At 35.0% G+C, this 25,051-nt stretch overlaps 3 protein-coding genes across 6 annotated transcripts; 1 reads left to right on the plus strand and 2 right to left on the minus strand.

Moving 5' to 3' along the window:
- Positions 1 to 166: 166 nt before the first annotated feature.
- ABCB1 (ATP binding cassette subfamily B1) lies at positions 167 to 6,777 on the minus strand. The gene is made up of 10 exons (XM_086674017.1): positions 5,543 to 6,777; positions 5,388 to 5,442; positions 5,125 to 5,300; positions 4,843 to 5,043; positions 4,463 to 4,722; positions 4,056 to 4,372; positions 3,721 to 3,944; positions 2,687 to 3,060; positions 1,895 to 2,609; positions 167 to 1,572 (listed from the first exon to the last, which is right to left on the minus strand). Exons 1-10 carry the CDS (start codon positions 6,071 to 6,073, stop codon positions 325 to 327), a joined length of 4,101 nt encoding a protein of 1,366 aa, XP_086530143.1. The 5' UTR covers positions 6,074 to 6,777; the 3' UTR covers positions 167 to 324.
- Positions 6,778 to 13,152: 6,375 nt separating this feature from the next.
- On the minus strand, positions 13,153 to 17,392 carry LOC147546397 (putative CoA ligase CCL7). The gene is made up of 6 exons (XM_086636795.1): positions 15,705 to 17,392; positions 14,806 to 14,995; positions 14,326 to 14,471; positions 14,132 to 14,199; positions 13,918 to 14,020; positions 13,153 to 13,384 (listed from the first exon to the last, which is right to left on the minus strand). Exons 1-6 carry the CDS (start codon positions 16,710 to 16,712, stop codon positions 13,271 to 13,273), a joined length of 1,629 nt encoding a protein of 542 aa, XP_086492921.1. The 5' UTR covers positions 16,713 to 17,392; the 3' UTR covers positions 13,153 to 13,270.
- Positions 17,393 to 20,623: 3,231 nt separating this feature from the next.
- LOC147546398 (lactoylglutathione lyase family protein / glyoxalase I family protein) lies at positions 20,624 to 24,676 on the plus strand. 4 transcript variants are annotated; one of them, XM_086674024.1, is made up of 9 exons: positions 20,624 to 20,892; positions 21,179 to 21,293; positions 21,390 to 21,451; positions 22,004 to 22,064; positions 22,143 to 22,222; positions 22,341 to 22,411; positions 23,156 to 23,245; positions 24,185 to 24,305; positions 24,495 to 24,676. In XM_086674024.1, exons 1-8 carry the CDS (start codon positions 20,738 to 20,740, stop codon positions 24,283 to 24,285), a joined length of 735 nt encoding a protein of 244 aa, XP_086530150.1. In that variant the 5' UTR covers positions 20,624 to 20,737; the 3' UTR covers positions 24,286 to 24,305; positions 24,495 to 24,676. The 4 variants fall into 4 exon arrangements, with proteins under 4 accessions (XP_086530150.1, XP_086530152.1, XP_086530151.1 ...); XM_086674026.1 differs by having other exon boundaries at positions 20,633 to 20,892; positions 21,168 to 21,293; XM_086674025.1 differs by having other exon boundaries at positions 20,820 to 21,076; positions 21,168 to 21,293.
- The last annotated feature ends 375 nt before the right edge of the window (positions 24,677 to 25,051 follow it).

Raw genomic sequence — 25,051 nt, forward strand, 5'->3', positions numbered from 1 at the left:
CATTACAATCCCACTTCTAAGTTCTTTTCTAGATGAAAAACTTATTTCGAAAAAAAATCGGTAGATCTGAGTTCATTTAGTTTTGGATCTAAACCGGATTTCTTGAGGGGAGGTGGTTTGTTTCACCTGATTTCATTTTCTTGGGAGTTCCTAATTACACAAAAAGGAGATAAGAAACTACTATATATTAAGTAATCGACATACAATACTTAAAAGAGGAAATAGAATCTAACTAAAATTAAAACCAGGATCTGGCTGCTTCTGGCCAAGATTTCTTCCATCCTTTTGTTTCCTTCCATGTCCGAACCCATAATCATTTGACACTCATGTAGATGAACTCGATGCCGTTACCACTTGCCCATGAGCAACTCTCTGCAACTGTATCATCTTGGCATAACATCCGTCCGGATAATGTTTCAAGAGATGAGAGTGAGATCCTTGCTCAGCTACCTTCCCTTCGTCGATAACTGCTATCACATGAGCATTCCTTATCGTGGATAATCTATGTGCAACTATAATCGTTGTCTTTCCTGAACAAGCTCGTTCAAGTGCTTCTTGAACACTTCGTTCTGATTCTGCATCAAGTGCACTTGTTGCTTCATCAAGTAACATTATTTCTGCTTTCTTTATCAAACCTCTAGCTATAGCAATTCTCTGTCTTTGTCCGCCCGATAGTTGTACTCCTCTCTCTCCTACCCATGTGTTATAACCTTCTGGCAATGCCGATATAAACTTATGGGCGTTAGCCAAAGTTGCTGCTTCGATAACTTCTGCCTCAGTTGCTTTATCTAGGCCATAAGCGATGTTTTCATGTATTGTTGCAGCGAAAAGACATGGTTCTTGAGGTACCATTGCTATATGTTTCCTCAATGACTTGAGATTGTATTTTCGTATATCTTTCCCATCGATCACCACCCTTCCAGATGTTGGTTCATAAAATCTCTGTACTAGAGCGATAACCGAGCTTTTACCACAACCACTTGGTCCAACAAGAGCCAGAGTCTTTCCTGCACGAGCTCGAAGAGTAAGATCTCTAAAGATCTGAATATCGGGACGAGATGGGTAAGTGAAATCTACGTGTTTTAATTCAACTTCGCCTCGGATAGTTTCAGGAGCAGGTGTGGAATCTGCGTCATCGGGTTCTATTTCTGTTATTCGGTCTAGGAGATCGAACACAGATTTCATGGCTTGTCCACCTTTGATGAAATCAGGTGCAAGTGTTAGTGTCTCAGCAGCTCCATTTGCAGACACCATTAGAACCATAAAGACTCGAATTGTCTTTGAGAAATCGGAGATTCCATGTTTTACTAGCCATGAAGCATACCATAAACCAAGAGCATAAGAGGCATAGAGTAAGAATTGAGCTACACCATATCCACTTCCAGCAATCTGTCCTTTCCAGAAGCATTGTTTTAAAGGTATTTCTAGGTTTGAAGAGAAAAGGCCGACGATTTTTGCTTCCGAGTTAAAAGCTGCCACAGTTCTAACATTGCTCACTGCTTCACCTGCTAGTTGTGTAGCCTTGGCATGTGCACCTTCTAAGTCTCCCGAAAATCCTTTCATGAACATTTTCTGCTCAAATATCAACCAAGAAAGCCAGTTTTGTCAGTTTCATATATCGTGGGTGGTGTGTGTTTTTTTATTGTCTAAATCTGAGTTTCATTTGTTTTTTTTGTTAGGAGCTCAATAGTTCAGATGCTTAGAGCAGAGTTGCATTATGTATGCCTCAGATGGACCCAAACTCTGTGCGAGCAAGTCATTCTCAGACGAGTCAACTGAAAACAATTATTCTGAAATGTTACTCGAGTCAGATTTAGGTTTTGAAACAAAAGAATCACCACCTACAGTGTGAGAGTTTTAACAACTTCAAATCAAATTTGTGATGCCAACAAACCTGTAAAACAGTGGCAGCAACTACAACAGGAAATACTGCAATGAGAACAAGAGCGAGGCGCCATTCCAAGACAAAACCAGCAGTGCAAGCAACAAGCATGAGAGATGAGTTTTGCATAATTACTGAAATCCTATCTCCAATCGCGGAACGAACATTATTTGCATCAAGTGATAACCTTGCTGCAATTCTACCACTTTCATTCTCTTCCCTATCAAACCATGCCATTTCATTCTTCATTACAGAAGCAAGCATTTTTTCTCTAACCCGCTTAGTCAAGTTCTCGCCAACTACATCCCAGAAGTAATGTTGCAGAGTATTGAAGATAAGTGCTGCTGATGAAACTCCAATCAAAAGATAGCAGTATTTACCGATCTCTCTACGCATAAATGCATAATCTTGGTTGTAGTAGACACTCATGACAGCACTAAGGACGTAGGCGAAAAAGGCACTCATAGAGCCACAAAGAACAGACCCAACGGAACCAATCAAAGCGTAGGTCAATTCAGGAGAGTTCATCTTGGCAAGGCGCAAGAAGGAACTAGCTTGCTCCTTGAAAGCAAGTTTTTCGACTCGGTAATTGGGTTGTGCACCATCAAGAGAGAGGCTGAAGTCTGAGGTCGAAAAGTCTGACAGTCTACGAGAATAGGGTGAGCGGCCGTAGGATGAATTACGCGCGATAATTGGCGAGCTTACCGAGTTTCTAGCACTTGAAGGCCTGTCGAAAAATAACTTCATAATTAGCCAAAGAATCAACTGTTGAACTATGGGAGTAGTTTAGGTTATAGAAGTTACCTGGCACTACTCTTCCTGGCATTACTTAGAGCAGTTTCATGTGCAGTTTCCTGCATTTTGATGAGTTTGGCATAAACACCATTTTCACCTCTAGCAAGTAACTCTTCATGAGTTCCTATCTCAGTAACACTTCCTTGCTGAAGAACAGCAACAAGATCAGCTTTTCGGATAGTCGACAAGCGATGAGCAATGACAAGAGTCGTCCTCCCAATCATAAACCGATCGAGAGCTTCCTGCACCAGTTTCTCCGATTCCGAATCTAATGCACTTGTTGCTTCATCCAAAAGCAAGATTGCTGGGTTCTTGAGCATTGCCCTTGCTATAGCAATTCTCTGCTTCTGTCCTCCTGAAAGTTGCAATCCTCGCTCTCCTACCTGTCATTTTGAAAAAAAAAAATTAGTGAAATTATTAATCTTAACTTGCGTTCTACTCTTTGCTTAAAATTCTTAATTATTTGTTTAAGATAATTAAGTATCTATCCCCTTAGCCTTAAGCACCCTAATCAACGCCTTATCCTGAATATCGGGGTCGGCAACATGAATCATATGACTCCATCATTCAACTCTGACTAAATTTTTATTTTCAACCAAGTGGGGGATGATTAATTATTTGAACCAACTTCATTATTTCTAATTAGCTTAAACTTTGTTTATTCTTCACATGTTAGCTCTGTTGACTGATTATACTAACTAACTTCTTTTTATTAATCTAACCCGAAGATTAGATTTCTGCAAAAAGGAATTTCATTCTGTTATTGAACAGAAAAAAACTTATCAAAAGCATACATTTCTTCGATAAATAATTACTACTTAATTTTCAGTTCCTTAGTCTAGAATCTAGATCCAATAAGCCTAACTTTTAGCCTATATTAATAATAAGTGGCAGACCTCAATAAGCACAATTTTCAGGTCATTTAGTTTAATCTTTATCAGTTTCTTGTGCTGTATCTTTGGAATCTTTTAATCATAGAAAGAATAGAAGCTCAGAAATCCAATAAAAAATACTACTAATATTATCTTAAAAATGAAACTGACCTGAGTGTCATAGCCTAAAGGAAGCTTAATGATAAACGAGTGAGCGTTGGCGACTCTGGCAGCTTCTTCGATCTCAACTTGGGCAGCATCAGTTCTTCCCAAGAGCATGTTTTCTTTAATGGTGGTCGCGAACAAGGCTGGTTCTTGACTCACAAGACCTATTTGTTGTCTTAACCATCTCAATTTCAACGTCTTTATATCATGCCCATCTAGCATAACTTGTCCTGTGATAGATTCATTTCGGACAAAATTATACCATAAGCAAATAAAGTCAATTAAATTAAGTTTGAAGATAATGATTGTTCGGCGAGTACTTCGGTTGTTGATTAGTTTACCTGAAGTAGGATCATAAAACCTTTCAATGAGAGACACAACTGTGCTCTTACCAGAGCCACTGCTTCCAACTAAAGCTATAGTCTTCCCTGGCTGTACATTTAGAGAAAAATTGGAGAGGATTCTAACATCTAGCCTTGATGGGTAGGAGAAATCGACGTTTTTCAGTTCTATATGACCTGTTACAGAATCCAACTCCAAACCCGTTTCATTTTTACGATCAATAGCTGGTTTATGATCGATAACTCGAAATATCTTCGCAGCAGCAACTTTTGCCTTAGCAAAGGCACCAATACTTGGAGCAGACTGTGCTAATCCTCTGTCAATCAAACTCCAAATTTTAGAAAACCATGATCTCAATTCAACAAATTAAGAAAAATGGGTAGCTAAAATCGTAATCAAAACTCACATTCCGCCTATCATAACAGCAAACATGGTAGATATAGCTAATCCTCCATTAGTATCGTGATGTCGAACGAGAATGCCACCATACCAGAGCAGAAGAGCATAACAGCAGAAAACAATGAAGTAAGTTGCACCCAACCCCATTCCTTTCGCGAATCCTGTCTTATAACCGATCTTTTGAGATACCTTTAATGCTTTAGAGTAAGCTTGTAAAGCTCTTGATTCCCCGACGAACGATAAAACTGTCCTGATTTGAACTATCGTCTACAATTTAAATTTAGCTCAGTAACACTTAGATGAAGAAACTAAAACCGAAATTAAATTCGATGATATTTGAAGAAGATAATCAAGTAAAACAATGAATTCTTGATAAGTTATGATTACTTGTTCTGCTATGTTTCCTGCTTCTGATAGAGCTTCCTGGCTTTTTGAAGAAAGATTGGCTAAAGTGGTTGCTTGGATTCCTCCGACCACAGCGATGAGAGGAACAACGGCGAGTGTGACTAGGGCTAATTGCCAAGCAGCAGTAAAACCCACAACAAATCCAGACACAAAAGTTGCCATATAATGGATGAAATTCCCCAACTGTATGAAAGGAAGATTTAAGATCAGTTAATGGCGATTCAACTCGAAGCTTAGATTAATTAAATTTTTTGTGGGTTTTACCTTCTCACTAATAGCATCTTGGACCATTACTGCATCACTGTTAATGGCGAAAACAATGTCAGATGTTCGAACTTCTGTGTCGAAATACTGAATATCTTGGTTTAAAGCAGCTTCTAGGTACTTGATTCTCATCTTGGTTGATTGTCGTTCTCCCGTCCACATCCAACATGATATTTCTATAAGTAATTCGACTTTGTTCGATGAGGACAAGTTTCAGAACTAAGGTTAGAAGATGAGGAAGAAGAAGGAGATGAATCACTTACCAGCCCAAGAAGAAGCCCAAATTGCAGCACCAACTACAAGAAAGTAAAAGGCATACTACAAAAAACACACAGATTTAATTAAACAAGTTGTAAGATTTTTCCCATTTTTAGCTAAAAAGCAAAAGAAATTTTTCGATTTTGGATTCGTTTCTTACCTTTAAAACTTCTTGCATCATCTTATCTACATTGTTAGCATTAGAACCAAAAGAATTGACAAGATCAGCGAAGAACCGAAGAAAAACAGGTAATGAACATCCATGAATAAGAGCTCCAACTATTCCAATACCCATTAAAACATAATCCAAGCTATCTGCAAATCTAAATAGCTCTTTAAATGAAACAGGAGGAATTGAATTTGAATTTGATTTCGATTTCGATTTCGATTTCTCCCCATTATCATCATCATCATCATCTTTCTTCTTCTTTCCTTGATAAGAAGAAGAAGAAGAAATATTAGTAGTTCCACGTTCCATTTCGACACTATCTCTTCTACTAATCACAGTACCAATAGTTTCTTGTACTAAAACTTTTCTCTTTCCTTGTTGGGTTTCTTCTTCTTTCATCTCTAAGTAAAGTTGTTCTTCTTCGTGTTCATCGGCGGAAACAACGAGTTCAAGTCCTTGCATTTCAGACCATCTCCATTTCTCTTCTACTACTGAATTTATTTGTTCAAGATCTTGTGACATTGGACAACAATGATTCTCACTTTATAAACAACAACCTCTCTCTCCCCTTTCTTTATTATTCTTCTTTTTCTCTTTCTTGTTTTGGATTTATGTTTTTCTTTAATCAAACTTTTGCTTTTACCCCCATCCTTTTAATTAACAATCTCTTCTTCTTCTTCTTTCTCTTACTTGGGTTTTTGATGAAATGGGTTTTCTTCTTCTTGGTTTGTAAAAGAAGATCAAAATGAATTACAGATTAGATGAAATGGATTTTTTGCTTTTGAGTGTGGGTAAAAAAAAAAGGAAGACAAGAAAAAACAGAGAGCAGTGAAGAATCACTTTCGTCCCGACAACAAGGAAAGGACTGAGTGAAACTTGGATGCGGGTTTTTGACCAAAAGATGAATTTATGATTAAAAAAAACTCAATTTTGATTAACTGTTTGATTTTTTTTTTTCAATTTCTAACTTCTTTTACAAGTTAGAACTAACAGTAAAAGATTAACAGAAATAGGGTTATTATTGAACTCTCTCTCTCTCTGTAAAAGTAAGAAATCATAATTTGTTCTTTTTTTCTGCTAATTCTTTTGATTTACAGCTACCCAAAGTTAAATTGATTGGAAATTTATTAACTTATTGATTATTCAGCTTCAATTTATGTTAAGAATGAATGGGGGGTTAAGTTAATTTTGAACTTTTTACAGTGAAATTAAGCTTTTGATTAACTAAAAAATGGTAGTGGAAAATATATGTCAGAAAAAAAAACAGAGAGAATTTCCACTTAAATTTGTCGGGGGGAACTTTCTTTCTTTTGGATGAACTGGAAAATCATCCTTACCTGTAATTCCTTCATTCCTAACCAGATCAGTTTAATTAATGTCAGAAATTACTTACAACCCACACTAACTAGATGATCTAAAAAAGAGATTCTTCACCAACTAAACTTCCACTTAATCACTTTTTAGCCTGAAAATTAGGACAGATGTGTTCTTTAAGTTTGATTCTTCTAAGGTACAGTACAACCCAGAATTATTCACCATTACTGTTTTTCAGGTAGAGAGAGAGAAGTGCGATCCAGAAGATATTGAGGAAGAAGAAAAAGCTTATCAGAAGTTGTACTGTACAAATCTCAAATTAACTGATTTTGTCGGATTAACAAGGAAAAGTCTGTCTGTGTATTTGATTTGCAATAGTGATGTATTGGGAGTCCCCCAAAAAAAAAAGCAGACAAAAAATTCATCAAGAGAAAGAAAGAAAATTTCGTCCTTCAATTTCATTTCTTGAATTTTTGGATGGTTCTAAAATTTTCGTTTCATTTATGATAAATTCCTCAAGCACCCTAACTTAGAAAAAAATTATACGTAATTCGAATTTACTTTGGTTGAATGATAACGTGTGGAAATCTCCACTTTGGATGTCATGTGTATAAGTATCACAAATTTATTGGGACAATACCTATTGTTCTCTTTCAAAAATACGTTACATCATGTTATAGCACCATGATACATATGTTATTGATGTATTATAAGGATGTAATAAACATATACAGCTATAGTTTGTTTAAAAACTGTCAGAAAGAATTCTAGATCGATCAGTGAGACAAATTAGAGAGCATACATTATACAGAATCTATAAACACATAATCTACCATTAAAAAAAAGGTGCACAACCAACTGGATCATTTGTCGTAGTAGCCATGGTTGAGTATCATTTTCTACAAGGGTATATGGGACATTAACCCTCCAAAGTTGTAACTTTTAGCACTTTCACATTAGAAATGTAGAGAAAGGGATGAATCTCTTGAGGGGCCAATAGGCCCAAAACCTTAATAGAGAGCAAGCCAAGAAAATGATTCCCATCATAGAATAGGTGGGCCAAATATGAGAATCTGAGGGCCCTAATCCTTAAACACCAACCTACTAAAGACGTTTTGTCTCATCATCTACAAGACAAAGTGAAAATTGTGTGGTGTGATATCAATATATCTAATGGGACTAATGGGACATTTCAATATCAAAATAAATCAGCACACATTAAAAAAATTAACTCAAAATATAAATACGAATTACTAGCCAAAATCTCTGGTCCTGTTATAAACAATATCAACTTTCTTGGCTTTCGATTTCTAAAATTGTTTTAGCTTAGAGTGGGTTGAAAACAAAATTGGCAATTTGATTTGACCCTTTAATTAGTAAATAGTCTCACCTTAGAGTATTTGGGGAAAAAACACTTATAGTCCATACAATTTTTTCCCTTGGAAACAAGTAAATAATATCATTTAATCATTCAAATTTTGGATGTTGATGGGCAGCCCAAACTACCATGATTTTGACAACTACAACATGTAACATGTCATGTTCATACGAGAACCCCTAATATAGATAAGAAAAGTGAACACTGAAATTATTGATCAAGATTAAAGACAACTACATAATTAGTCTTTAAATAAGATAAAATATCAGTGCATTAACAAATATCTATACTTGATAAAACTCCATCATAACTATTTAAAATAATTATTAAATAAGTATAAACTAATGTTTGTTTTGAATCTATTCTTTTGGACTAATAAGCCATGGCATAAATTTGAAAACCCCACAAAACAAAACTTGTTTTACAATAATTTGATCCATATGGTGGAGTTTGTCATGATTAAGAGAGTAAATTTGGACTAATAAGTTACTAAAATTCTAGAAAATAAAGGGAAAAAGAGGGAGAGCGAAATAAGTAGTCAATGGGCGGTTAAATATATTCAATTATTCAAGCAAGAAAGTCCAATAAAGTCGTTGAAAGTTAGGTTTACGACCAGGATTGATGGTCAAATATTCCATAAAATAACTTAATTAAATATGCATTTTGTTAAGTGAGATAGTTTTTAGATTATACCCCTGTTATTAGGCCTTAATGTTGGGAAAAATAAAAGAAATTCACATATACAATGATGATTTTCCAAAAATTATAAAATTCTAATTTATTTATTGATCGGCTGAGACCATCTCACCGCTAATTTTTGTATAATGTGCATCTCTAGATGAATTGAAAATTTCGAAGAAATATTATTTGGTCTGAAAAAATATTATTTATTGAGCCTGATGTGGTCGTTCCCATTGGTCAAGTCATGTACAAAAGAGAAATGTCTTAAAAAATATGACTTGACTACACCAGTCATCCATTTATAGTTGGCTTTCGAACCAAATAGTAGTACTCAAAATTTTAGATGTAAAATTAAAATATCACATTACTTTTATTTTTGTTGAAATATCACATTACTTGATTTCCACTAAAATTCCTGTGAAAAAGTGGTGCATGTGACCCAATTATGTCACTGAATTCATCAATTGTCTCTCTCTTCTTTCTCTTTTTAGGGTTTTTTTAGATGAAATTTCTCTTTTTAGGGTTTGTGATTATGTATTGTTGTATAATGGAGGGAGATTATTATGATAGAATAATCAAGATTATATAATGTTTAAACAAAAGGTTAGGTTAGAAATCATCAATTAAGTCATAGATAGTTATAGATCCATGACCACAATGGTGTGTAGCAAAATCAACAATTTGTCTCACAATAAAATAAAGAAACTCATTTTCCTACATGCCTTTCATGATTAATGTTTAGTATATGATTTAGGTTCACATATAGGCAATCCTTTTTGTTCTTCTAAGCTCTTCACTCTCTTTCAACAAAAAAAAAAAAAAAAAACGCTCGTAACTCTAAACTAATCTGGATTAGTATTAGATCCTTCGAGCTTAGAACATCTCCAATGCAACACTCAACAAAAACTCAATTAATCCAATGTGTCAACTATGAGTTGAGTTTCTCTTTCCTAGGTTGCACTATGGAGATACTCAATTCAAAATTCATCTCCAATGCTATACTCAGAAAAACTCAACATTTACTTTAGATTTACTTTTGGTTCTTATTTTAATATATAAAATGTTGATGTAGACCGATTGAGATACAACAATAAATGTTGAGATACTCTTATTTGAGTGTATCAATATTTATTGTTGCCACATCATATTGAGACTATATTTGAGTGTTGCATTGGAGAGTGTTTTTTGTGAAAAATTCAAGTAGTCTTATGTGTCAAATTGAGTTCTGTGGAGAGGCTCTTAGATGTGAGACCTTTTATTGAAACTCACAAATTTTAAGATAGTCCCAATAGAAATAAAAATATTTTTGATGCTAAGCCAACAAGAAGAGTCTCTTCCGGATAGTTAAATAGACAGGTTCTACACTTTCTGATATGTTTTTAATGTGTATGATGATCGATTAATCCCTTATCTAACAAACACAAGGGATAACCCACTATGGGTATTTTTCTTTAAGTAAAATGAACAATCAATCTCTTATCTAATTAGGGTTGGAATTAGAGTAGTGGAAGTGTGTAACATGAAATTATTTAGGGCTAGTAATCTATGTTATGAATGGTCTTCCTATTGGGTATCCAGTGGGCTAGTAATGACTTTTGGTATCCTTAATGGTATCAATCTATACTGGTTAGCCCTAACTTTTCAATTTTTCTATTATTGTTCAAGTTTAAAATTGACTACAAGACCCCAAGGGTAGTGGTTTTCCACAATCTCTCCCTTTATCTCTCGATTTCAACTTTACAACATAAAATTGTGCAAACCACATGTTCAAGGCATCTCTAAAGCAAATAATTAGGGAATTTATTTATTTTTCAAAAAGAATCTAAATATTTTGTTTATTTAACTATATTTTGTCCTTGATCGTTTATTTAATTTTTCTTTTAATTTTATAAACATTCAATGTTTTGATAAAGTTTATTAAATTAATAATATAGTTATATCAAATTATCTAATTGTAGATTTCGAAGAATTTGTAGATACGATACATGTTACTTATAAATGACCCAAATGCAACTATTCACTCAGTGCAAAATTCTTTGTTACTTTGATTTCTTCGTAAGGACTAGCCATTGATAAGGCAAACTTCTCTAAAGAGAGGGAATGCTAATAAAGAAAGGCTGAGACCTATTCCACCAAAAAAAAAAAAAATTAGCTCACTAGTTCATATGTTTCACTCGAACTATTCACAATAACTAAATCTATGTCCAGTATAAAATTTACCACAAGCAAGAAACAAAGTGGTTGAATTCAAAATTGAAGTAATTTATAAGTGATTGACCCTAGTGGAGGAGGGTAGATAAGGTATATATGTTAGAGGTTAAAGTAATTTGACCTAAAGGCCAATAAGAAAAAGGAAGTTTTCAACAAAAAAAAAAAAAATAAGAAAAAGGAAGTGTGTTAGTAAATAATGAGGGAGTTATGATTATGGTTTGCTCTTAGTGGGAGTAGGTTACCATGTGTCTTTGTTTGTTTTTTTTTTTTTTTTTTTTTTTTTTTTTTGTTGAAAGGTGTCTTTGTTTGTTGGGTCTTACATATGTCCATACATTCACATTTACATCTTACATCCACATAATCACATGTTTGTTACCACTTTACATCTTTCATATATATATATATAATATGTATATGACCCATGGCCCTTTTTGTCCCTTTTCATCTTATTATCTTTAGTTCTTCATTTTTATACTTTTTATTTATTTATTTTATGGTTCTCAATATGGACATCTTCTTTCCTTTGTCAACATGTAATCGGTCTACAATCCCATAAGCAACTTTCACAAAACTTAGTCTTAGTATATAGTCTACTTCGGAGTCAACTTGTTTGTGTGCCAGTCAGAGTTATTATTATTTTCATTTGTTACTGAGTACATTTTAAGAAGACCTTAAGAACTCTCTTATCGTCGTCTTTGTCGTCTTTTTTATGATTTTGGGAGAGAGAGGTGAGGTTTTGATTGGGTATGTATGTATGTGGTAACGTGGGGCAGGTGGTGCAAGCTGTGTCTCACCTGAACCGCACGGTTGTCACACACACGAGCACACACAAAAATAACTTCTTTATATTTCTTCTTAATTGTCTTTGGTGGTGGTGGTGGGTTATACACTTATATATCTTTATATCTCTTTTGGCAAGATGTGGCCATTTCTCTTGCTTTTTCCTAACCAATCAAACAAACAAATTGTGTTTATTTCCTTTTTTCCTATCTCTTTTCATTGGTGTGTCCATCAATTAGGTTTGCTTTCTTTTTCTTTGGTTTTTCTCTTTTGTTTCTTCCTCCTAATCTATTACCACCAACATAATTTTGCAATTCTGATGATGAGTATCTGAATCCGACTCGTCTAAACATGAACTGTCTGGTTTATATGAACCGAATATCAATCAAAATTAGTCATTTAGATGAGTCAAAACAAAAAATATTTTGAGATGGGACTTAGATCCAGATAGACTTCGAATATGATTATGGAATCTCACTTTAAACGCAATGAGGCCCATGAATTCTGCCTCCTTTAGCACCATGTGAATACTAAAAGTCCGAACGAGAAAAAAAAAAGAAATTATTGAGCAACAGATGCTCATTCTAAGGCAGTCGCACATAGCAATTTGGGTGGCTTCTATATAAGTTTTATGGTTTAAATTTTCTGAAGGTCCAGCTTTATCCTGGGCTATTCATCCTGGCTCGACGAATAACCTTCTCCTATGTAAATTTAAGAGCACCAAGAAGTACTGAACACAACCTTCTACAACTTGCTAGAGGGTGGTGGTGACTGGTGATAGTTAGGCTTGGTACTAAGATTACCCTAGTTTGAGATCTGCCATTAAGAAACAAGTGTGGTGTTGTATGGGCTAGAATCCTAGACGGTGGTTGGTGGCTCGGTGACAAAAGAAGAGACTGAAAAAGAAGTTTGCACAGGAAAAGGTCGCTACAACCTGTCTTCCATCCATGGCACCCTGACTTTCTATTTTCTGCCCTCTTAGCACGCTTTTAAAGTATAACATACTAAAAGGACAAAAAGAAGTCTGAATGGGACTGACTGACTGTCTGACTCAAAGGCATGCCAACTAGAATGGTTTGTATTCAGTCAGCATAAACCTGATCAGTGTAATTGCCCAACTTTGGCTTTTCAACTCTTTAAAATCTATTGCTCCACCCACTTGCACTTGTAGGCACTATTGTAAAGACAAAAGTAGCAGATTATGCATCTAAATTGACAGAGATAGAAAGAGTGAGTCTAAAATGGGAAATCCTTGCTTTTTTTTTTATTACTGACAACAGAGAGAAACTAGAAGTAGTAGGCAAATGTTTTATTGTAGTTCAACAACAATTAGTATTAAGCAAGAGCATAAAACATCACATCTTCGATCTAACCTTCTCGATGAGCTCTCTTCTAAGGATCTTTCCTGAAACTGACTTTGGAACACTAGCCACAAATGTTACTCTTCGCAATCGTTTAAACGGAGCTACCTGCATGGCCAAAAATATTTTCATTATCCACAACAATGTTTCCATCTTCTTCATTCACCATCACAACAACCACAAAAGTACAGGTATGAATTCTGAGAGAAAAAAAAAATAAGTGCACGTAATGTAGTGGTTTTTTCCTGAACTCAGATCTGATATCTGACTCGAGTTTTACATTTACTTGAAACAGATTTCAGAATGTTGGTTGTTTTTGTCTGAATGGCTGACTTGGGTTAAATTTGTCTCCATCTTCCTAATTCACCGTCACAACAACCACAAAATACCATTTAAATTGGTCCATTTCAAAAAGCAGAATAAGGGACAAGTTACGTCGTGGTTTTTTCTGAGTCAGATTTGAAATCTGCCTCAAGGTCGGTAATGACTCGACTCGGAATTTACAACTTTTGATTTTATCTGAATTGTCTCAATGGCTTATTTGGGTAGATTTTAGACCCATACGAGTCAAATGATTTAGATTCAAATGAATCAGATTCAGATCATGAGAAAAAAAAACAGACACCATACTATTTCCCCACCTGTTTCTCGACAAATTTCTGAACATCTACTTCATTCAATGAGCTGTTGGAAGCGCGAACAACAAATGCAATTGGGACCTCACCTGCTTCGTCGTCAGGAAATCTGGAACAGTGAATTTAAACATGGCCTTTAAATGAAAGTTTCCCAAGTTTTAAATGTTTTACTGTTTCTAGTTGAGTAGAAAATATCTATTTGAATAAGTTAACAACTTACGGGATGACAACTGCATCTAATATTTCAGGGTGACTAAGAAGCAAGCCTTCAAGCTCGGCTGGTGCTATCTATCAAAATGTTACGCAAATGTAAATAAATAAACAAGCGTTCAGATAAGTTTTTCTTCGCGATGATAATGGAAGAGAAAAATTGTTGTAAGAGTTTAAAAGTGTTGAGAGAAATAGATAATTTACCTGAAATCCCTTATACTTGATGAGTTCTTTTAGTCGATCAACAACAAATAGTTGTCCATGTTCATCAAAATATCCAAGGTCTCCTGTATGTAACCAACCTTGTGTGTCTATTGTCAACTTTGTTGCCTCTGGATTGTTGAAATAACCTGGAAATTTTGAAATTCAGTAACAATAATATCAACTTGTAGTAATAAAGCATGTACAGAAATCATACAAGATATGATAACAAGAAACAAGAGATATATCTACAGGTTCTCAAAATTATCATGCTACTAGAGGGATATAATCTTTCTATAGATAATGAACGAGCCGAGTTTTCAGCAGAGTGACTCGGAGCCCTGCCCCAGTGCCGTTTCTGATTACCTAGATAGTAGGTAGGTGTTTATACCTAATTCATTAAGCACAATCTAATAAACTTTAGCTTTCAAAGTCTATCTTCAATTGAAATAGCGGCACCCATAAATAGCAGAGTATAAGTACCTTGCATTATATTTGGCCCTCGAACCCATATTTCTCCAAGCTGATGAGGTTGAAGAGGCTTCATTGTGTCAACACTAACAATTGTGGATTCAACTCCTGGGCAGAGGGTTCCAGTTGACCCAAAAATTCGAGATCCTTCGTGCGGATTCTCTACCGAAACAATTCCAGTAGTCTCTGTCATACCAAAACCCTGCAAAAAGGAAAACACAAAATACAAAAATCAGGATAAAACTTTCGAGCAATTTTTTATTCTTGTTCTCACTAAGCGAAAATAACTACAAGAAAGACTAGAAAGAGAACAAAAATGTCTAATAGTTAAAATGATGAACATAAAAGAATTGATGGTGTTTGTTTTTGTTGACTCGTCTAAATGGTTGACTCAAGCTGATTATCCATCCATTTGAGTCAGACATAAAATACGTACGAATGAAGAGGTCATACTCTGGGTAACCTAGAATGGCTATCGAAAGACAAGTCGTATTCAAATGATTCAGATTGAGACGAGTCATATCACACCACGAGAAAAAGAAACATCACCTTACTTGATCATTCTAATTGAATATGCAAAAAATTCATATTACAAAATGTTTGTTTTTGTTTGACTCGTCTGGATGGTTGACTCAAGCTGATTATCTATCCATTTGAGTCGGACATAAAATAATTATGAATCAAGAGTTCATAGTCTAGGTAACCTAGAACGGCTATCGAACAACTGCTTAAGACAAGCCATATTCAAATGATTCGGATTCAAAAGAGTCATATTCACACCATGACAAAAAAGAAACCCCACCCTAGTTGATCATTCTAATTTAGTATGCAAAAAAGAGAGAAACCAAATCTACCTAACATCCAAACAAAGACATGAAATTTAGTAAGCAAAATTATTGTGATTAAATAACCTGAACAATAGAAACATGAGGGAATTTCTTTGAACATTCCTCCATTATATCTTTCCCAAGAGGTGCAGCACCAGAACCAAGAACTTTCAGTGAAGACAAATCATATTTCTTCCCAAAATTACTCTTAGCTAAAGCAATCACAATAGGAGGAACAACAAACAAGTAAGTAACCCTATATCTCTCTACTGATTTCAAAACCAAATCCATATCAAATTTCCCCACTGAAATCACTGTATTTCCTCTCTGTAATTGTGAATATGATAAAATACTAAGCCCAAATATATGGAACATTGGAAGGAAACATAAAAACACATTATCCTTTTCTTTATAGAAATCTTGATCAGAAACCACCATTAAAGCTGCAGCTATGAAGTTCCCATGACTTAAAACTACACCTTTACTAGTACCAGTTGTACCAGATGAATATAAAAGTGCAGCTGTATCAGTTTGCTTAATCAAAACTGGAGGAAACCCTAATTTAGAACCAGCTAATTCAACTAGCTCTGAAAAAGTTGTAATTTTTACACCAAATTCTTCAATTTTAGAAGAATTTGATCCTAAAACCACAGCTGGTATTCCAAAACCCTTGACTTTATCAAATAATTGAGGAACTGTTATTATTAATTTTGGGGAAGAATCATTTACTTGTTTAGAAATCTCGGTTACTGTATACATAGGGTTAACAGTAGTAGCGATAGCTCCAATCGCGATAACTCCTAAGAAACAGAGAACAAATTGAATAGAATTTGGAGCTAAAATGAGAACAACATCACCTTGTTTAATACCTAATTGGATTAAACCATGAGAAACCCTAGAAACCATTAACTTAAACTGATCAAAAGTTAGGGTTTCATTTGAATCTACATCGACAAGTGCGAGTTTATTAGGGTAAGAATTTGAGTTTCTGAAAAGGAATGAAACCATTGAAGTATTTGGGTCAGTAGGAAGAGATATTGGAGGTCGATTGGATCGGAAAATACCATCTTTTCCGTAGCCGGATTTCTCCATTGAAGTTTTTAGAGAGAGAGAGAGAGAGAAAGAACGATTGAAGATCGATTCTGATGATGAATTGATGAGTGAGAAAAAGTTTTTGTAACAGAGATTTGATTTATAAGTGTCGTGTTATAATTTAGTGGGAAGGTCTAATGGAGCCCAGCATAATTGTTGTAAGCGCTCTCTTACCATCAAATTCTGAAGGCATCTTGGGTGTAAATCAAGCGCCTTCAGTAATTATTATGAGCGTCGTTAGCCTTTCCCTAATTTGGTAAGTAAACGAATCGATTGGTTAATGGAAAATGATTGGTTAGTTACGTTGACCTAGTTACATGAACGTGACAGATTTGACAATTGATTAGAGCTCAAATGATGATAAATTATTGGGCAGTTTTAAACACGCCCTCTAAAAGTGTTATAAGCGCCTCAATCAAGGCAAATTTGAGAGAGTTTGTGGAGGAGGGAGGCACCTGTCATACTTAAGGTGCGTCTATAAAAACTTTCCTAAATTATTTGGTTTTGAAGTAGTTATGGCCTTATTGGTAGTTAGTTCTTTTTTATCGCCATAAATGTAGATCTCGACGATCAAATGGGGTTAGAGGCTTAAAGTATTTACGGCCTTATGGGTAGTTAGTTCTTTTTGTTCTTGAATGTCTACTAAAAATATTATTATAACCCTTTGACTTTTCAGCAATTGTATCATTTCGATAGAAAGAAATGTAATCCTCGAAGATCAAGTGGGGTTAGAGGCTTAGAGTAGTTATGGGTAGTTATGGGTAGTTAGTTCTCTGTGTAATTATTTATTATTTTCTTGTTCTTTTGTCCTTTTTGTTTATTTGATATGGATTCCGGTATTATCTAACTGAACGAAATCAGAATGTCTATTGAGAAATGATGACGAATTGTAACTGGAATTGGAAGGAATGATTCAAATTGACAGGTACAATTCTTTTAATTTAATCATTGTGTTGTTTCTCTGAAGATCTCGATCAATACTTTTTTTGCTACGTAAATTGAATAATTGAGATCCAACAAAACATGTTTTTTTTTTTAAATTGTTCAGCATGTCTCGAACCTTTGTTCTCTAAGGTGGAAGACAATACCTCTTACCATTTTGTGTCATCGTGCTTCGAACTCAAGACTTATACAGTGGAAGACTGAACCTCTCACCATTCCAGCCAAGAGTTGTTGGCAACAACTCATGGACTTTCAGCATGATGGTTGTGTACCCTATCAAAAATCAATAACTTCTATTTTTAATGCGTTAGGGTTAGAGAAAAATGATCGGTTAGTTACGTTGACATAATTTTATGAATGTGACATATTTGCCTACTTATAGATTAATTGACTTTACGGCAAAATGTCTCTATCCCTTGATCGAAAAAATGTAAATTTGAAGATGATCTACCAGGTAGAGGAGTTTATGAAGCTTTGCATTCTTTTGAATTTGGTTAAAATTTGAGAGTAGTTAGTTAGGTGTGCCTTTTTTTTCTAAGTGTCATTTTTTTTTATGTAATCTCTAACCAAACTAGATCCACTTGACGTAAGTGAAAAAAAAAAAAGAATCGCCCAAATTTATGAGTGTCTTTTCTTTCTTTTAAATACTGTTTGTCTATGTGAGGATACCAGCCAGCCCACCCCCATTTTGTTAGTATTTACAATTCCGCATCTAATCCTCTTTCTTTTTATTGCATTGGCATTTGAATCTTTTTAAGCCATTAAAACTTAATAACTCTATCTGTAATGCATCTTTTTAAGCCATTAACAATATCAGTTATGTTGTTATAGAATAACATAGACGGAGGGATGGAACAATTTTCTTGTAACTTTAACTGTTCGCTTCTTCCATAAACCGTCCGTAGGAGAGTACCAACCAAAGTAGATCATCTATTTCCAGCGGAAGAATTCATTCCTTCTCGCCGGAATCTCCTTCACAATTGAAGGGGAGTTACTATTTTAGTATTAGTTTAATCTTTACAGCTTTCTAAGTCTTTTATATCAGAATAGACACCGTTAGTATGGTGGCCGTCCTTGGATCTTCGTGGGGATCTTCTTCCATTTAACAAAATTGAAGATTTCTTAAGGAAAGGAGAGAGGGATGGGCTTCATATAGAAACTTTTATTTTGAATGTCATGTTCTGACCTAACTAAACACAAGTCCTAGATAGTTGATCTTCGAGAGGAAGACTCAAACCATAACAATTTATGTTTTGCATGAAGTTTTTCTTTATAAAACATTTTGCAGCGTTGAAAAAAGAGCATGATAGAATTGTGTTGTTGAGACACAAGGAGTTGAATTTTAGAATCTCTCACCAAATTCATGATTTCTGGTTGACAAGAAAAGGAAACGAGACACACTGAAGATACACATCTAATCGATCAAGAAGACAACATTGTATTCAATCAACAACCTCTAGTTAGTTCATCCTTCCAACATATAATGAAGTATAATACAGTTTAAGACCTCTAGGGTCTTCTCATTTTTTTTTTAGGATATTTTTATTTTGTGACTTTTAGAGTCTTTTTATTTTGTTATTGTAACGTTGTAATTCTTTAGCTTCATTTTGTACTTCACTTTTGTAAGATTCATTTTATAATTTAGTTTTGTAAATCTTATGCTGTACTCAAAGAAGTCAAAAGTCTCAAAATCATGTAATACGTTGGATTGAATTTCTACATATGATGAAAACTTGGCTTAACTAAAAAGAACTATCTCTCGCAAAACACATAAGAGGAAGGAAGAGAAATTACATTTCTAACTAATAGTACAATGCCTTCATCACAAAAAAAAAAACTAATAGTACAATGAGGAGGTGAATTGTGGAGGTGCTTATGGCCCTAAAGCTCCGATGGCACAAAAACTTCACTCAAAACATTTAATGACATAAGCCTTCACATACAATTAGTCGTAGAATATGTGTATTCTAACACGAAATTTAATAGGCAAAAAATATAAGACTGAAGACACCCAATGCTTAAGTCTATATATGTAGTGCCAACCATTTAGTCTATGGGCAGCCAACTAATATTTCTTACTATGATGTTTAGAAAATTAATAGAAGACTTTAAAATGAGATGTTTGAGTAATCTGGTGATGCAAGTCTACATCGTTATTATGATATGAACATGCTGCACTGCTAGTACTGGATATCAACGCTCTGTACTTTTTTTTCTTCGTTCAGTTGGTTTCAATGAGTTTTTCTGGCATGATTTTAACGACACATCTTTTCGGGTATCCAGCGCCACTCATAATCTATACTATTGTACTCTTTTTTCTTTCAGATTTTTGTCCCACTGGATTTTTCTGATACAGTTTTATTGAGACAATTATTTCTAGCGATGGTTCCAAGAGAAGTGTTATAACGATGACTTGGTAAACAAGTCAACAAAATTCTCACATGATTGGATCTTCTGGATATCATTCTCATTATTCTTCTGGAGATGATTTAAGTAAAACAACTTCTAAGAGATGTGTTCAGTTCTATTGTTATTTATGTATCCTTAATTTGTGATTGAAACTAGACCGCTTGAGCTTCTAATGTGCTCGGATTGGGCTCGAGTTCAGCCCAATCGATGAAATAAACGACTTGGGCTCAGGGTTTGAGGTGCTAGTCCCAACATCCCGCCTGTGCCCGACCCATCCGTATTTGTTCCATATAACCTGCTTAATAATGTCATCCATTTACCCGATAGCACTTATGTACTTTGTGTGCATGCGTGCATGTATAATTTACATAAATATTAGTATAGAATAACAAAATATGGTGGTGAGCCGAAGATATGGTGAGCAAAATAATAAAATATGGTGGTGACCCGTTAAAAAGAACATATAAAATAGATTAATAAATTTGTAGATATTAAATGTACTTCGATTTTGGAAATCGAGACCTGACCGCCTGATATTTTTCCATAAGCTCATAAAATTTGAAGAATCTGGACACTAGAATTTTTAAAATCACCGGTTCAATGTTCAATGATTAATCTTGAGAGGCGGATAATCCAAATAGCGAGAGAATTTCAAAGTCCGACCGGGTCGCCCGATGAATGATATAACCCGCGGCCAGGCGACCGGGACGGATTCCCACACCTACCTCTTGGTGAAAGAAGAACCACTCGTAAACAGTGTCTTTGAAGAAACTGGAAAGAGTAAAGCCGGGGAAACCATTTCGGCTTCATCAGTGATCAGCATCCAACGGTTAGTTTACTCTCTCTCACTCACTCTCTCTCTCTCTCTCTAGATATTTCTCTTTCTCAAGAAGAAGAGAGCGGCGATGGCCTCCTCTTTGATATCCTCCCCTTTCTTACGTCTTTCTCTCTTTCGTTTCCAAACTAAACTTTCTTCATCTCCGATCCCTTCCTTTCTTAACAACAAACCTAAGGTCTCTCTGTATCTCTCTCTAAAACTATAGTCTCTTTTAATCCAACTGATTGATTATCTTTATCTCTTTGTTCTGAAATTGATTTTTGCAGAATTTAAACAGATTTAGGTTATTTTGTTCATCAATGGCTTCCGACTCGAAAGATTCACCGTCCAATAATCCTGGTCTTCACGCAATTCCTGATGAAGCTACTAAAGGATACTTCATGCAACAAACTGTAATAACTATTTGTCATAAACTTTGAATCATTTGTTTGTTTTCTGATTAGTTGTTTTGATAGTACTAGTAATTGAAGATTGAATTTGATTGACAGATGTTTAGAATCAAAGATCCTAAAGTTAGCCTTGATTTCTACTCTCGTGTATTAGGAATGTCGTAAGTTGATTTCTTCTTCCTTTCTATCGGTTTATGATTTTAACTGAATTTTGATTTGTTTATTGTTAAGTGAAGTGAACAAATTATAGGCACTATGATTTTACTGATGATGAATGACTAAAATTTCGAATGTTTCTGCATTATAACCTTACAATTTTATAAGATAATGAAATTCGCAAATCGATGAATGTAAGTTACTTCATGTGAGAATAGTCCCACATGGGAGAAGGGAGATCTAGCAACCAAAAACATAATGTCTAGGTCTCTCCACTCATACCCAATTAGTTTTGACTTTTGAGTTTGATGACTACAAACTTGACATGATATCAGAGCTAGGCCCGCACATAGGCTTAAAAGCCACACGTGATCCACGTCACCCGAAAAGAAAAAAAGCGTGTTAGGGTAAAAAATAACGCTACACGTGAGGGAGTGTGTGAGAATAGTCCCACGTGGGAGAAGGAAGTTGAGTTTAGTGCCAATTAAGTGAAATTTTTTCTGATTATGAATGTTAAAGTGATCTTACTGTTTTGCATTTTCTATTGTGCTTTTCAGGCTACTGAAGAGGCTTGACTTTCCTGATATGAAGTTCAGTTTGTACTTCATGGGATACGGGGTAAAGTGTATAAATTTACGTCTATGAATATGCATTCAGTTTTACCAGAAGTTAATGTTTTTTATTTTTCTGTTTCAGAATCAAGAAGCACCTCCAGTTGATCCAACTGAAAGAACAGTGTGGACCTTCGGTCAAAAGGCTACAATCGAGCTTACCCAGTAAGTGGATGGGGCAATCAATTTTTATTATTGGGCATCATATTTCTTGGATTACCTGTTCGTTGTTCTTTTGTTTTCTTGGTTTAGCACATTGAAAATACTCGTATGCTTGTTACAGTAATTGGGGTACAGAGAGTGATCCTGACTTCAAAGGATACCACAACGGGAACTCTGACCCTCGAGGATTTGGTGCGTTATTAGGTTCTTTATTTTAGCTTTCAATATTTATGGTCTTCAACACAATTATGTGCAAGTAAGTTGTATATAAAAATCCTAACATTCGCTACGAAGTACTCATTGAAGTGCCCACAAGTCTTCGATGTGGCAAAAGATGAAAATAAAATAAAGTCTTGTTTACATATGTTTGTCAATAACAATCACTTGTTGAAGGTGCCACTGTTGACATGCTTATACCATCAATAATCTGAGTATGGTTGCAGTTCTTTTGGTTCTTAAGCCCTATTATCTTATTATTAAACTGGCTATGGCTAACTTCAATCTGTTTTATCATTTTCCTTTGTATACCATCCATGAATGCCATTGTGTTGATTGTTACAGTTGTCTGATTGTATTTAGATATGCTTTACGACGTAGTAGATGGTACATTTGACTCCCTGTCTGTACAACTGTTATTACGTTCTAGTTTTCATCAGCAAGATCAATTTTTTTTTTTTGCTTCCAGTGATTCTATCTATACAAAAATAACACGACAGTTATACAACAGATTCTATCTATGTGGTTAGTATATGTTCAACAAGCTCTACAACAACAATAAATGAAAATGAAGTAGATCAACCGTGTCCGTAGAAAAAGAATCTTATTATATATTTGTTGCAATTGGGGTTATATGAATAGTTTTTTTTTTTTACTTCGTTTAGGGTGTGGCGCTAAATGGTATTAGAGATTTTGACCTGATGCTTCTTTTTCTTGCAGGCCATATAGGTATCACTGTGGATGACACATATAAGGCATGTGAGAGATTTGAAAGTCTAGGGGTGGAGTTTGTGAAAAAACCCGATGATGGTAACTTCTAATTTAGCTCATAAAATTACTTAAACTTCAAACATGCTTCAAATTCTCCTTTAACTCTCATTGATAAACATCATAAATCTTACTTTTGATTCTGTCTGTAGTTTGTAGAGTCCACGTGCACCCTCTGCTCAAACAAATTATGTTAATAACTTTACATTTGTATTTGCAACCACAAACTATCTGTATTTACTGAGATTTACTATGACTTCTAACAACTAATTGATGTTAGAGTTTGAGACACGCCGAATTTAGTTACTTAAAAACCGAACTTTAACCAGATACTGAACTCCATTGAAGAACTAATCTGCAAGGGTAATTTGGAATTTGCTTGTCGACTAGAAAGGCAGTCAAAGCAAAGTATTGACTTGGGTTTGTTTAGTTGGAAACCTATTATTACATCTCATTCTTTACTCTTCTCCTTCAGTCCTTAATGTTGAGTTCCTTGAACTTCTGGAGAGAACTTTTTCCCATCTGAGTGATAGGAACTTGAAATGAAACCATCATCTAACAGGTCCAGATTGGTATGGTTCGGCTTCTTGTTTGAATACGACATAAAATGAGTGGTTTTTCCAGGGCTGATGAGTGCAGTCAGAATCCCCACCTTTAGGAATTTTAGTGCGGAAGTACTCGCCAGACCGAGTATTCCCATTGTCTGATCACACCAGAATAATGTTCAAACTAATGGAGGATGGGGGTAGTATCAAAGATCAACTTATCATATCTTATGTAGTGTTGGTTGAAATGTTTCCAATTCTTTAAGGTAGGAAAGTAAGGATGTGGAGGCAGTTGTCGATCAGCGAGGATAAAAAGGAGAGGGATATATAGTATTTGGTTTAGTTTTTCAAGTTCGGCAATATATATTTTTCCTTTTGTGAACTTCATAGCTAAGAAATACGGAGTCCCATGTTTAATTGATTGAGTTGGTTGCAGGAAAAATGAAAGGGATAGCATTCATTAAGGATCCCGATGGCTACTGGATTGAGATCTTTGATCTGAATACTATTCGGAATGTAACTTCTGTCGCTGCTTGAGCAAAAGTCGACAACACTTGGTATAACCTAGTTCAAATCATACTATATATTTGAGAGATACAAGCTAATAGGTCTCTCAATCATTTTGTGTCCTAGTTTTCTCCACCATTCCTTAATGTCAATTAGATTTTCCATTTCATTTTCTTTGTCGTTCTCCTTTTATGGGTTCCTTCAAAAAGTTTAGACATCGTTGATCTGGTATGTTGCAGGTCATTTGAGTTGCTGTTTCTCGTCTGAGTTTCTCGGTTCATCACTCTTTCTGCTGTTTCCATAAAGGGATATAAAAGATAGAAACATGAATGTAGCTTGATCAAGCCAATAAAGTTGTAAACAATATATCAGATTCTATTTATCTTTATCATCTTTGCAAAGTTTTTTAGTTAATGTCCAACTTCTTTAGTGTATTCACCTATAAGAGATCCCACCCTTGGAGGCAAACAACAAAAAAAAAACTACTACTATTAGGTTGTGGGTTTTACTAGGATGCAGGTCTCTTGGGCAGGGCACCAGACAAATGTTTCTCTACTGATCAACCAATTTCTAGATGCTGAAGTAGGTACTCAAGATACCTCACTTCTGCACGAATTTATCTTGAACCAGTAACTTTTGACTTGAGGTTGTCCAAATTTTGACGAAAGGGCAACACATTTTCCATCCCTAATTAGTCAAAATATATGGAAGTTCTTACTTTTTGTGGCATTTTCATGTCCCATAGTGGCTGCTCCGTGTTGATTTTAAAGAATGTTTCGTCCTGATTCGCGTGTCC

This window comes from Eschscholzia californica, unplaced genomic scaffold, assembly GCF_041429995.1.
Source record: "Eschscholzia californica isolate CP2 unplaced genomic scaffold, dmEscCali1.0.p SCAF_4, whole genome shotgun sequence".
Lineage (NCBI taxonomy): Eukaryota > Viridiplantae > Streptophyta > Magnoliopsida > Ranunculales > Papaveraceae > Eschscholzia > Eschscholzia californica.